General features: G+C 55.0%; 1 protein-coding gene across 1 annotated transcript in view; it reads left to right on the forward strand.

The window, feature by feature from the left end:
- NRG2 (neuregulin 2) overlaps positions 1-14459 on the forward strand; it is a 179017-nt gene that overhangs the window by 157154 nt on the left and 7404 nt on the right. Inside the window, exons 5-6 of the mRNA XM_082836860.1 lie at positions 3822-3898; positions 13994-14096. Coding sequence (XP_082692986.1) covers positions 3822-3898; positions 13994-14096 — 180 coding nt within the window. The remainder of the gene's footprint in view (positions 1-3821; positions 3899-13993; positions 14097-14459) is intronic.

Below are 14459 nucleotides of genomic sequence, written 5' to 3' on the forward strand. Positions count from 1 at the left end.
GGCAGGTCCTCAGAGCTGTGCTGGAGAAGGGCAGGGGGGAGGGGGGCAGGGCAGAACCCAGAGGCCATTCTGGGGGTGGGTGAGCTGGGAGGGAAGGAGGGTAGGCCTCTTGGGGTTCCTGATGACACCCTGAATGGAATGCATGGAATAAAAAGGAAAGAACTTAGGAAACGGAACTCACGTCGTACCATTTGTGCTGTTTGTTTACTTTTATTTTGATTTTTTTGCATTTCCGCTTAGCTTGGATAATGAAACTAGACTGGTCAGTTTCATTCCAGTTTCTACAAAAATCAGTTTTCCTTCCTGGTTTTCTGACACTTGTTGTTGTGTATTGGTTGAGAGCCCTGCGGGGAGTGTTGGAAAGCAGGCACACTCCGTCCCTCCTGTTTTTCTAGAATTCAGAGCCAAAAGAAACAGTGTCACTGATGCTGAATTTTGTTTTAAAAAAGGAAAGCTTAGGGGGATTTGCAAACGGGCGTCCAAATCAAGGTGGCCGTCCCCTGTCTGGCCAGACAGGGGCCTCTGCACTTCCTCTTGCTGCTTTCTCCTCTTCTCTCCGTGTTTTTATAGAGCACGGTTGGTGCGGGACTCTTGGGGACTGGTTCAGGGGATGATGACAGAACAAGACTCTCTTTCCAGCCCTGTGCACATACCAGTGGCATGCCTCCCTCTCCCATCAGCTCACCCCCCCATCCCCTCTGCTCCCATGTCCAGGTGATTTCCCCCATCCCATGCCCATCTGCCTGCTCATCCTCTCCACCCACACCCCTCATGAGGCCAGAGACCCTTCACTCCCTCCAGTGCCCGGGGCACACCCTCATCCTTCATCCTCCCTCTCCCCTGGGTGAGGGCAGCACACATGGCATTATCCCCAGGCTACCAAAAGGAGACACTGAGGCCCGGGAGGTGGGGTGGGAAAACGGGGAGGCAGAGTCCCAGCCTCTCTGTCACCCCAGATGCAGCCCGTGGGCTCTCCTCTCTGCCCCTCTCTCACCCCTGCTCTTCTCCAGCCCTGAGCACAGACCTTCCCGTAGTCAAGGATAACAGCTTGGGGGGAAGGGCTGGGAAACCTGTTACCTGCCGCTCCTCCTAATCTGTCCCGTGTCCCTGAAACTCAGGGGGTCAATCCCTATTTGAGTGGGAACTCACTACCAGCCAGCCACCCACGCCAAATTCAGGCCCTGCTCCTGGTTGATAGGCTAATGTAGCCTGTACCCTGTTACCAGGTCCTGGCAGCAGGGTAGAGAGGCTGTAGGCCCACCCCCAGAGCCTTCTCTAGGGAAGCCCCAGCCTCCTGGACGTGGCTCATCCTCAACAAGCAGGGCTAACGAGAGAACAGGAGTGTCCAAAAGCCCCGCGAAAGGAGCCAGTGCCTGAGGAACAGCTCAGGTGTTAGTCATCCCGGCCCCGTGCAGTGCCCATCCCCCCCCCCCACCTTCTCCTTTGTTCAGCTAGTGGGCACTTTCCCAGGGCAGGAAGGTTAGGACTATACGGCACAACTCCAGGGGGCTTGTTCGTGTTGTACACGGTGTCCACAGCACCACCTGGAGCTGTGCAACTCTGTGGCCACGAATAATACGAGGATAGAGTCGGGGTAGTCCAGGCTGGGTGTGGGGCCGGGAACGCAGGGATGTGCTCAATTGCCCTCCGTCTCCAAGAGCCACAGGAAAGCATCCTGACTCTCAGCAGTGGGAATAAATTCCCCTCTGTCCCCTCCTGCCCCTGCACTCCCCCATTTTCTCTTACACACACACAGGTTTTTCCTGTCTCCAGGAGCCGGGCTAATCTCAGACACTGGACACAGTCAAGCCTATCTCTTTCTTATTCCTGATTGCAAGAGTCATTGGCAACGTCCTGGGTCTTTATCGTCCACCCCCAACGATGCTGCTGCTTGAAAAGTCACTCCTGCGCCTCTAGTCCCATTCCAAGTGGAATCAGTTTCCGAGAGCTGAGGAAGAAGGGCTGAGCCTGAGTGGAGCTGGTCGGAAAGCCTTAGCCACTGCCTCCATTTTCCTGGGCTGGGATAACTGGGGACGAGGGCGAGGGGTCAGAAAAGGGCGTATTGACAAAGTTGTAGCCTCCTCCTCCGAGCCACCCTGTTCAACAGGATGAGCGTGCATCAGCTTCACGTGCAGGCTCTCCCCCTCCTCCAGACACACTTCCCCCCCTCCACTACCATTCATTAGCCAGGCACACCTGCACACACACTGCCCCGGCTACAAGGACCAGCCTCCTGCCTCCCCTGAGGGAGATACAGTAAGGCCCAGAGAGACTCCAGCTATCTGCTCATCAACCACTCCCGATCCTCCAGGCTAGATTGGAGGCCACAGGGTTTTTGTGAGGGTCTATCACAGTCAATCGCCATCACCCCCTATAAGTTCAAGGGGCTGCTGATGGTTGGTATACGCTAGAATGCTAAGAGGTAGAGTACATTCACCTCTTGGGGAAGTTTACTGATTAACGTCACTGACCTGTTATTGAGGGGACGCTGGTGATGGGCTTACCTAATTTCCTAATTTAGAAGAGGCAGAAGAGCATAGACCCATCTTCGAGTAGGGGGCGGTGCGGGAGGGTCAGTCTGGCCCTGTCTGTAAGCTTAAGTATCTGGCCTTGCTGGGATTCAGAAGAGAGTACAAGGGCTGGGCATGTCTCCCAGAAATCTACAAGACAGGGACTCGAGGGGAGAGTGGCAGCCAGGGAGCAGAAGGAAGTGGACCTTGGAAGTTAAGGACAAGGTCAGGGAGATGGGAGTGGGTGGTTCTCTGCAGGAGGCAACGTGGGAGAATGAACTCCCGCTAGAGCCAGGCAGTGATGGAGGAGCAGGTCGTGGGGAAAGGGCAGGTGTCCCAGGCAGCCAGTTGGCCCCCTGATGCGGAACAGGCTGCAGCCCCGCCCCCACCCCACCACCATGATTCTTGCCTCCTGAGGCCAGAGGCCCCACGCCTGCCCTCAGCCCACCAGCTTTGGGATGCTGGTAATTCAGGCTTCTCTCCACCCTCACCTGTTCCCCATAAGCTTTTCCCGTGTATATTGCTCTAGGGCAGCCTTCCCCAAACCGTATGTTCACAAGGATTCCTCAAAAAACAACTTCCAAGGTCAAATACATTTGGAACCTACTGGAAAGTTCAGCTCTTTCCTCCTACAAAACTTTTCATAGCCTTTCATGTGCTAGCGTGCACTGCACCTCTACAAGGAAGCCTGGGAATGGATTTCCTAAACTTATTTGGCCACAGAGCCCTCTTTGAAAGAACAGATGAGACATCTCCAAGGCCCCTTCTGTTGGAGGCACACAGTCTGGGAACAGCATTCCCAAGTTCTCCTTTGAGCTTTCTGGGGTCTGTTTCATGGATGAGAAAACCTGCCCAGGGCCCTGGACAGAACCCTTTGGTAGGGCTTGGAAGGAATGTCTCCCCAGAACTTGGTATTCCAGAAGACTCCCAGCCCCCCAGCCTACTGACTGCCTGGCACGAAGGGTCTACAATCCTGGCTTCACGGGGCCCCAGGCAGGTCAGAAGGGAAGTCTCAATAACCATGAGGACCTTTAGGCAGTAAGTTCCCAACTTCCCCACCCCGCTTCCCCAAATCATCTTCTTCCCTCCCCCTCCCCCGCTTCCCCACCACCTGGAGCCACATCTATTAGAGAGATTGTGAAGGAGATTTCCGAGCCCTCCACCCAGCCCCGACTCCAGCCCCTTCAGCAACGAGTGTGCCCCAGCGCTCGACTTGGTTTTCTCATTCATCACTGTGCACTTTGATTTCTAACCTAAGCCTCGCGGATGATGCCAGTTTGTTCTGTGATTTTTCCCCTTTTCCTTCTCCAGATGTCCAAACGGATTCTTCGGACAGAGATGTTTGGAGAAACTGCCTTTGCGATTGTACATGCCAGATCCTAAGCAAAGTATGTTTGAAGATACAAACACGAGTCCCTGCTCCTTAGAAAGCTTCCGGGTGCAGTCCCCCCCCACTCCTCACCCCGTTGTAGGACATAGGGCCAGGGGTGTTGGTTGTTTTGATCTTTGGCTGTTTTGTTTCTTTTTTGTATTTTGGTTTGTTAGTTCTTTTGTTTTGCTTTTTCATTTTTGGCCTAATCCTTGGGTTTAAAGTTCAGGGCTGCAGGTAAGGGGCAGAGTGGCAAGGCCGGTACAAATGGTAACAGTGGCAAGGAACCCAGCTGGCATTGGCAGGAGCCTGTGCCGGGGTGTTGCAATGCCTATGTCTTGCTATCCTGGCTCTCTCTTTCTGGTTTTCTTTCTTTTGGTAGGTGTCCTGTGGGATACACCGGGGACAGGTGTCAGCAGTTCGCAATGGTCAACTTCTCCAGTATGTCTCTTTCTTCTATTTCTTTCCTTCCCTGGTAACTGACAGTTCTTCCCCCACCCTACCCCCCACCCCGTGGGAAGGATGGGGCCTTGCTTAGAGAGATTGGGGTGGGCCGGGAAATGCGGGGGGCTGTCCTAGGCTCCTCTCAGTCCTCATCAGAAGCCTGTGCGTGTTACTGAACCAAACTTGGGTCCCCTACGCCAAACACACAGCAGAGCTAACCTACTAAACCGGGTGGAGGTGAAAGAAAGAACAGCGCTAGTCGTACGTAAGGTGTCAAGCAAAGAATACAAGGGGCTCATGGGAAGGGTTTTTAAGGACTGTGGGAGGGTGGGGTCACGAGGTGCACGATCAGCTCATGCTCAGTCCTCTGATTGGTTGATGGTGAGGTAACAGGGTGTTTCAGGAATCTCAATCATCAACCTTCTGGTTCCAATCAGCCTAGGGCTGGGGGTGGTCATCATGTAGTTAACTTCTAACACCTGGTGGGGTTTTAGTATCTGCAAAACAACTCAAGGATATACCAAAGGTCCTTGACTTTGTCTTATGGCTAAACTCTTATTATTTTGTCTTGTTTTGTTTCCTTTGTTTCTGCATTTTCTCACTTCTCTGATTAAATTTGCTCTTTGGAACTCGAGGAGAAAGGCCTAGGAGGCTAAAGCTTTTCTACAAACAAGAGGCAGGGGTCACTGGGGGGTCTTTCCTGGGGAAGCACCTGCGGGGTCCTGCTGGGTTTCACACAGAGGAGACTGATACACCCCCTGCCTCATGTTGCTCTACTGCCTGGTCGCAGTAACACTGAATTCTCTCTGCAGCTGCTCAGAGCCAGGCTCAGGCCTCTTCACCACTGGGGTCAGGCAGCCTGGCCAGGATGGGAAGAAGCATTTGCAGAGCCCTCACCTGCCTCTGAGAGCCTGTCTGAGGATGTCAGGCTGTTGGTGAGGCCGGGCAATGAGTGTGTGCACATGTGTGCTCGTGTGTTTGAGAGAGAGAAGCAAGTTCTCAGAAAGCCTGCCTTTCCATCTGGCCAGAGTTTGTTTTGGTTTGATTTGGGGTGATGGGGGAGAGTGGGGAAGGCGGATTGAGGGAAAACAGGTCCCAGGGCAGTGGTTTCCGTGAAGACCAGAGTCATCTGTGCAGCTAGATGTTGGAGTAGGGGCAAGGGTTGCCGCAAATACTAAGGCATAGAGGGAAGAAGGAATCGAGGGGTAACTGGTGACTCTCTCCAGGCCCTCTCTGGTCTCAGTCCCCATCCAGGACTTCACTCCCTTCCTTTCTTCCATCTCTGAAGTTGGAGCTTTCTGGTTTGCACAGTCTGCCGAGAAAATTGTGACCCCTGGAGCTGAAGGATGAGGCCCTAACTGTGGCGTGTTTTACTGGGGGCTGGGAGCAGTGCCTTCAAGTGCCATGAGGTGGAGGTGGAGCAGAGCAGAAGGCCACAGGCTGGCCATGGACTCCATTTGGGGCCCAGCGGTCCACTGGCCTGCAAGGCGGGACCGTGTCCCCCGTCCTCCAGAGCACGCTAGGCCCCTGCTCGACCCACCACCCACCTCCTCCTCTCCAGGGAGGACAGATGGGTCCCATGAGGAATTAGAACTAGATTGATGGTGCCTGGGCATGAAGAGGCCGAGGGAGGGACCCAGGGGACCATTTAGGTAGCCCTTAGAGAAAAGGGGTTTGGGGCTCAGGGTAGAGAAAGGAGCCTTCCGATCCTTCTCAGACCACAGCACAAAAGCCTAGACATTCCCTGCACAGGAACCTGGAAGCCAAGATTTGATGAGGAGAGGCGCCAGAGAGGTCGGGGCTGGTCATCCCAGGTGGTCAACTCTCTTAATAGAGTGTTGGGGGCAGCCCTGTCCTCAGGCCCCTCCCACTGGAGGCCAGGGAGGAAGGCCATGGGGATAAGAACAGAGCCTGTGGGCACGTGGCCCAACAGAACTCTCCAGAGCCCAGGCTCCAGGAGGAATTGCAGAGTCAGATCCAGCCCCATTGGAGGACCGTAGGTCAGGAGGACAAAGCAGCCAGCTGAGGCTGAGGACCTGGGGAGAGAGGCAATGGAGGGCCTATTCCTTTTCCCCCTTAGGCCCAGAGCCCCCCTAGCTTATGGGACTGTTCTGGACAGGGAGTCCCAGCCCATCCTGAATCTGAGCAGCAGAGCCTCCAACACTCGGCCACTGTCCAAGCTTCTCTGCCAGCTGGGCTGCTTCAGCTTGCAGCTCAGATCTTCTGGGAGGGTCAGCAGGGCCCCGGGAGCCCAGAAAGGAGCCTGGAAATGCAGCCTTTCTGCCTAGTGTTACTGGGATCCTTGCTGGTACCTTTTGGTAAAGGATTTGTACTCTCCAAGCACTTTGCCCAGAGCACTTCATGCACTGCTCTACCAGATAATTATTGAAAAAGGAGTGAAAAATGCTAACTTAAGTGTTCAGGCTTCGATTCAGATGGACCTGAATAAAATTGCCAGCAGCTGAGCTTCCTGTTCTGGGGCCTCATTTAACCTCTCTGATTTTGTTGTCTCATCTGTAAAATGGGGATAGTGGCATTTATGCCTTTAGGGTTGCTGTGAGGATGAAGTGAAGTGATGCACACCAAGGGCTTAGTCAAGGGCCTGCTGTTGTTTGAACACAGTTGAGCTCCTCTTCCAGCTACTGCTGGCGTGAGAGTGGAGGCCAGAGGGGCAGCATCAGTCCCCTGGAGGCTGACTCCCAGCACATCCTGAGCAAAGTGTCTGACCTTCCCCCTCTGCCCAGACAGCCTCTAGACCAGGTTACCTTTTGCGGAGGCCACGGAAACAGAGCCTGCAGCCGCAGTAGCCCTTTAAAGCGTCTCCTTCTTCCCTCGACAGCCCCTCCACTTCCCAAGACTCAAAACTTGTACACCTGGACACCCACCATATACAAGAGCACGCACACCTGCACACACACACACAAACACATGCCTGCACTTGCACACAAATACACGTCTGCTGACACCTGCTCACACACACACAAGCACACAAGCACATGCTCCGGGGTCGACATCAGGGCCTTCTTGTCCAGGTGCCTATGACCAGGTGTCGTAGGACATGTCCAGGATGAAGACTCTGTCTGTTGTCTGATAAGCCTGGCCCTGCTGGGAGTCCAGCATCAGGCTGCCATGGTTACTGGTCAGTATGCAAATTTCTGTTCGGTAGGACCCACCTGTGACTCGGTGGTATCACTCCATCCTGGCTGAGTGGCAGGCAGTGAATATGATGAGCAGGAGACTGTTTTTTTGATTTTGGGTTTTTGGGGTGTCTTTGTTTTTGTTTTTTGCTGGGGCTGACATGGCTGCAGGCCCGTCAGAATCCATCCCCGGGGAGAGGGAAGCAGGGCTGCCTTTTAGTGACTTCTCAGTGACATCACCAGTCCTGCCAGCCACCACTGTCCACCCAAAACAGTACTGGCCTTTGACTCAAAGGGGAGGCCAGTCAGGAGTCCCAAAAGCTGCTGCCGCTGTTACTTGGTTCCCAGAGGAGTGATGCAGGAGAAAACTCTTAAATGGCTTTGGGAGCCCTGCTCACTTCTCCAGATGGTCACTGTCCTGAGGACTAGCCAGTCAGGGCTTCCCAGGGACTCAATGGGCAGGAATAGCCATGGCTTAGCCCCAAGAGACCAGAGACCTGGCCTCCAGTCTCCCTTCCGCCTCCTAATTTGCTATGTGACCTTGGGAAAGTGTCCTAGCACTACTGGGCCCTAGCTGCCTTATCTAATACAAACACCACCAAAAGTGGAGCCCAGACCAGCTCTGTGAACCACAGTTCTCTTAGTGTCTGGAGTGCAGTGGTTCTCTTAGTGTCGGGGGTGCTGTGGTTCTCTTAGTGTCTGGGGTGCTGGGGTCAAGCTGGGCTGTTCTCTGTGGGGAACCTGGCTGGATATCCAAACATTGTGAGCTCTTTCGAGCTGCCTGGAGGGTCCCTGGGGCTACAGGATTAACTGCTCAGTGAGAGTTGCCCCCGAGGACCCTTTCAGTTTGTCAAGTTTGTACTGCCTGCTTAGCACAGTTGGCCAGCCCTGGGAGGCCCTGGGAGAGGAGTGGACTTGCTGTGCTTATGGTGACTCCTACCTCCAAGCAGTAAGCGTAAGACTGCAAAGAAACCACATTCAAGATCACCTGCAACCTCAGATTTAACAGGAGTGCACGGAAGGGCTCATGTTTAGAAGAGCTGGGGTTCTTGCTTCAGGGGTGTGGTCTCTGCATGGAACTGGGGGTCAGAACCCCAGGATCTTGCTCAAGGCTCTTTCAGTCAGAGCCATCCTACTCTCTTGCCCTTTTCCAACTGCATAACCCTCTGGAATCCCTATCAGGAAGCAGGGGAGAGATCCAGAGCTAGACAGTGCACAGGACTTCCTGCTCATGTCCCCGTGCTCCGCTCCCTCTGCAGGAGATGAGAACATCAGAACACAATTCCACCTCCTGCCTGGGTCTAGCAGAACTTGCTGTGCACGTGCGGAGGCAGTGGAGCAAGCCCTTGCATATCGCCTCGCCCGTCTTTTTTTTTTTTAACTTTTATTGGAGTCTAGTTGATTTTAAATGTGTTAGTTTCTGCTCTCACTGTGTACAGGCACTTTTGACAGATGAGGAAACAGAGACTATGTATGACTTGCCCACATGCACACAGCAAACTAGGGACAAAACTGAGACTCGAGGCCTGCAATCAGGTGCTGGCTGTTACCTTAGAATGGTAGGTGAGCTTTTCAAAAGCACTGGGGAGATTTCTGGGCTCCCACCCCAGAGCCTGTTTCCATTGGTCTGGGTGATTCTGAAGGACAGCCGAGTTGCAGACCTCAGAGATCCCGTGGCCAGGCCTGATCCCCATTTAACTGATGAAAGATTGAGAGCCAGATAGGCGGGATACTATGGGGTCACACAGTGGGTCAGTGACAGAGCTGACCCTTGGGCAGGGCCCTTTTATCCAACCCTTCGATGGCCTGGGTGTCTACCTCGAAGACCCGTGAATTTGCACATTTACAACATGATCCAGCTTCAAAGAGTGCAATTGGCTGCCATTTAGGGGGCACAGGTGTTCTACAGGTGAACCCACTCGTCTCTTTCTCCAAGTTGCAGTTTGCTTTCCTAAGTCGTGTGATCAGGCTGGGACCCGAGGCCTAGCCCCTGCAGGTTTCTAGGGTGTTGGGGGTGTCAAGTGGAGAAGTGACCTGCTGCCTGGGGCCTCTCCCCCTCCCCAGTCCTGCGCCACACAAACTCTGAGCCTCCATGCCTGGCTCTTAGTAGATGGGCAGGCCAGTGAGGCCCATGGGGGCAGGCCAGTGACAAGGGGCCGGTCTGGGTACCCCAAGCCCTAGTTCTGAACAGAAAGAAGGGCCCCATGAATGAGCTCAGGCTGAGCAAGCTGTCTGCAGCTTGCTCGAAAGGGTCGAAGGCCTGGCACTGGAGCTGGGAGGGGAAGGATGGGGACTCCTCCGCCCCCTGCCCCCACTCACCTTTCCTCTCTGGGGACATCTGCCAACTGACTCTTGCGCCTCTGCCTCCCCACCAGGTACTAACCCCACAGCTCATCTCTAAAGAACCTGCCCTGCCTGCTGATCCTAACATTTCCTCTCTCTACCCCAATCAAGGGCTCCTGGGGACTGGGGGCCAGGGAAGGGGCTCAGGAGGCTGGGAGGGGACACCACTAACCCGCTTTCACCTCACAGGCTGGCTGCTGGTGTCTGAAGAGTCCTGACCAACGTTTCTCTCTCTCTCTCCCGCCCCCTCCCCCATCTCTCTCTCTCTCTGTATCTCTCCCTCCATCCCTTCCCCTCTCTGACCCTCCTTTCTTCTGCACTATCAGAGCACCTTGGATTTGAACTAAAGGGTACGGAGCCTCTATGTATCGGTCAGCGCCATCCACACAGCCCCTCTCCACAGCCTCTGACACCATGTGTGCTGGATGTTTGGTTTCCTTTCCCCCCAGATGGAAAAGGGATGATTTCAAAAATCCCCCTGTCCCCATCAGGATGTCCTGTAATAAACTACATTGATTTGGGGGAGACAAGAAAAGCTCATGAACAGCAGAGTACCCTGGCGTTCAGACTGCGCCCCCGTGTACAGTAGTGCCCCCTTGCCTGGGGCCAGTCACCAGGGTACTCTGAGGGGAGTGGGACCCCTGAGCTGTGTGCAACCCAGTGGGTTGGCCAGACGAGCCCTCGGAGAGCAGGTGTCTGAAAGCCACAGAATCCTGGTTTGGAGAACTGTGCAGAGAGGCATCCCTTTCAATTTGACCTTAATCCTCCTTCCTTTTCCCATTTCCATTTCCATTGCTTTTCATTCTTCACCAGGCTGGCAGCTGATAACACCCATTTGTCTCTGCCGCCTGCCCCATGTTTGTCTGCCAGGCTTTGCCATCTGCTTGAGGCTGTTACTCCCTTCACGATCTGTCCCCACGGTGGCACATGTGTTTGTGGGCAACACCAGCGAGGGTCCACGGTGGGCTGGCTTCGGGTGCCTGCCCTCCTGCCTCCCAGCTCAGAACCTCACGTCCCACTCCTGACTGTCCTCTGGCCCCTGGAAGATGCCTTGGGCAGGGAGGGACTTTGAGGGGTCAGTCTTCCCAGCTCTCTGGCTTTGTGCTGGGAGGCTCCACCCTGGTCCACACATATAGCAGGAGAGATGCAGGGTCTCAGAGGGGTTGAGCCTTCGATGGGGTCAGACCCCAGATGTGTGCAGAGCCTGCAGTTATGAAAAGACTGTTCTCGTGGCAGATTTGGGGAGGCCCTGGTTCCCCGGCCACCTAGCCACCATCAGCTATTCTCAGAAGATGGAGCTGAAAGTCTGTGTGTAAGAGTATGTCTGTGTCTCTGCTGTGACAGGGTGGGGAGGAGAGGGGCCGAGTCTGTGGTGTCTGTGTGATCATGGCAGGGGGTGCAGGGGGGGAATCTGTAGGTGTGCGTGTCTATGTTGTTATGGGTCTATGTTGACATGTTTACACCTTGTTGGGTCTCTCAGTGCAGGGTGTGAGCACACAGAGGGGTGCAGTGGAACATCTTTGTTGTTAAGGGTTGAGCATGAGCAGTGGGTGCGGAGGCAAGTGTGAGCATATGTAAATATGTGACTGTCTGTAAAGGTGGTCTGTATATTCATTCACACACCAACTCAACAAACCTCTACTGAACCCCAGAGTTGGCCAGACTCTGGCGATCTAGCATGCAGAGTCCCTGCCCTCCTGGTGCAGGGTGAGACAGACAACAAACAAATAGGAAAGATAGCAGGTGGGGGTAAGTGCTACACAGAAAATAAAACGGAATGGGATGGCGCCTAGCCGGGGTGAGGAGCTGCTCTAGCTAAGTGGCCAGGGAAGCCTTGTCCAATGAGGTGACATTTGGGCTAAAACCTGACGAGAAGCAGCCAGCCCTGCAAACAATCGGGGGAGAGTGTTTGAGGCAGGGGGCACAGCAAGTTAAGGATGATGTGGATGGGCCTGCCTTGTTCGATGGATGGAAAGACTGCCAGTGCCTCTGGAGCACAGCAGACATGGGGAAGAAGACTACAGGTGGGATCTAGAAGAAGGGACCAGGTGACCCTGGGCCTCGTGGACCATGGTAAGGCTTTTGGTTGTATTTGAATCGCAGGGGGATGCCATTGTGGGTTTTTAAGCAGAGGAGTAAAATGATCTGCTTTATCGTTGGAAATCAATGTGGCTTTGGGGCAGAGGATAGACTGGGTGAGGGGACAGGGTGTGGAGGAATAGAAGCAGAGAAACCAGTCAGAAGCGGGCAGCTGTCGAGTGAGAGATGGCATCATCTTGGATGAAGCTGGAAGCAGTGGAAATGGGAAGAAGTGGTCAGACCTGGGATCTACTTGGGAGGGAGAGCTGAGACGACTTGCTGATGGATCAGGTACCAGAGTGGGTGGGAAGATCAGGAATGATTCTAAGGTCTGGGGCTGGTTTAACAGGAAAGGTGGTGTCGCCACTGAAGAGATGGGAAGAGCAGGGAACGAGGGTGGGGAATCAGTGCTTCTGCTTGGCCATGGCCCTTGAATATAGGAATCTGGAGCTCCGGAAGAGGTCAGGGCAGGAGAGAGAAACGTGAGATTCAGCTGCATACAGATGGTATTTCAAGTCTGAGTCTGGGTGAGATGACGGAGGGAGAAAAGGCAGGGAGAGAAGAAGAAGCCTGAGAGCTCTGGGCCTGGACCCTGCAGCCCACATGGAAGAGGGGGAAGTAGCAACTGAGACAGAGAGATGAGCCAGTGCAGGGGGAGGAAACCCAGGAGGGAAGACCATCCCGGAAAGTGGGCCCAGCAGGGGGAGTCTGCTGAGAGGGAAGCGAACCACAGACTTGGCGGGGGGGGGGGGGTTGTTGGTGACGATGACGAGAGCGGTCTCAAAGGAGTGATGGAGACAGAGGCCTGAGTGGAGGACTGAGGCGTGGCTGGGGATGAGAACCGGAGGCAGGACGAGGACCACAGAGCCTGGAGGTGGGGATCTGGGGTGGAGGGCTGTTTGTTCACGACTCTGCATGACTATGTCAGTGGGTGTGATCGCGTGCGTGGCGGCCGTGTGTATTGTTGTGAAGGGTCTGTCTGTGTGTCAGACGGGCACAGTCCTCCAGGTATGTGTGCCTGGGGCTTTGTACCCAGTGTTTGCTGCTGGGCGTACCTTTGCCACAGGAGACCCTGCAAGCCTGGGGGCTTAGGGACACTGCCCAGGGCTCCACCAAGGCTTTGGGTCCCACCCCCACTTATCCCTGTGCTGGTGGGAGGGGAGCGATGGGGAGGGGCCGGCCAGCAGATGGGAGCCGGAGCAAGGGCGGGATGTCTAGGCTGTAGGCCTTGACCATGTCTGGTGCTGTCACCTTTTTCCTTTGCTTCCTCCAGGCTTTCTCTGTTCTAGAAGCGTAGGGGTTGCCCCACCAAAAAGTGGGAGTAGAGGTAGAGGGGATAGTTGGGTCTTTTTGAGGGCTTTGAGGCCCAGTCTAGCTCAGCTCCTTCAGAAGGGTGGAGGCTGCTCCTTGAGCACAAGGGCTGTCCTAGGCGCCAGGGGGCTGTGCTGCCACTCGTGGGTCTCTGACAAGCAGAGATGGGGAGAGCTGGAGTGGGCCAGGGCCACAACCCTGACCGAGCTGCAGGGATAAACCAAGGCCTTTCTCCCCTCTCCCGCCTCTGTGGGCCTGGTCTGCTCTGTTCCTGCTCTTGGTCCTGGCATCCCTCCTAAGTCCAGCCTCTGGGCCTCATGTCCTGTCTCCAGCCCAGAACAAGCCACTCTCCACCTTCTTAAGGAAGCCAAAGTGGCCAGCCAGGCCTTTGCCCAGGGTCAGCATGTTCACCACCATGAAGACCAGCTTCCCCCAGCCCATCAAGGCTCTTTGCAGCCACCAGGCCATAGTGGGTTACCCTCCCCTATGACCTTGGGAACTTCACCTCCATCCCACCTCCTCCACCCATCCCCCTGCATTTTCCACTCACATGCTCCAGGCAGAGCACGGGTTTGGGAAGGTGAACTCAGGTGTAGTCAATTGTGATGAGATCCACAGGTGGGTGGAGTTCAGGAAAGCAGGAAGGAGGGAACTGGCTGGGGGAGGAGTGAGATGGATGGGAGCGGGGCAGCACCTGAGCTGGAGAGAGCCCGGGGTTTGCGGGGCAGGGGGACGGTCTGCAGCACTGTCTCTACGGGTCTGCCTCCCACCCTGCCCCTTCACGCCCTCTACCTCTGCAGAAGCCGAGGAGCTGTACCAGAAAAGGGTCCTGACTATCACCGGCATTTGCGTGGCTCTGCTGGTCGTGGGCATCGTCTGCGTGGTCGCCTACTGCAAGACCAAGTGAGTTGTCGGGCTTCTGCAGCTGGTGAGGGGCCAGAGGGCTGGGCCAAGAAGCAGGAGCAGAGGGTGGGGTAGACAGGCCCCAGAGGACTGCACAAGAACGGTCATAAGCCCAGGCGGTGGAAGAAGATAGATCTGGGTTCTAATTCAGCTCGACCATTTCCTGTGACCCTGAGGAAATGGATGAGCTTCTCTGAGTTCTCATCTGTAAAATGAGTGTGATCCTCTAGTACCTCAGAGGATCCTGTGAGGGAGGATCTGCCCTGTCAGGTAGGCAGGCACTGGGGCAGTGTTGGGGGTGGGCAAGCACAGAGAGGGAGGCACCTTCTCAGGGGAAAAAGAGACTTCACAGGGCACTGCCTA

Source organism: Leucopleurus acutus, assembly GCF_964270905.1.
Source record: "Leucopleurus acutus genome assembly, chromosome: 3".
In the NCBI taxonomy this organism is placed as follows: Eukaryota; Metazoa; Chordata; class Mammalia; order Artiodactyla; family Delphinidae; genus Leucopleurus; species Leucopleurus acutus.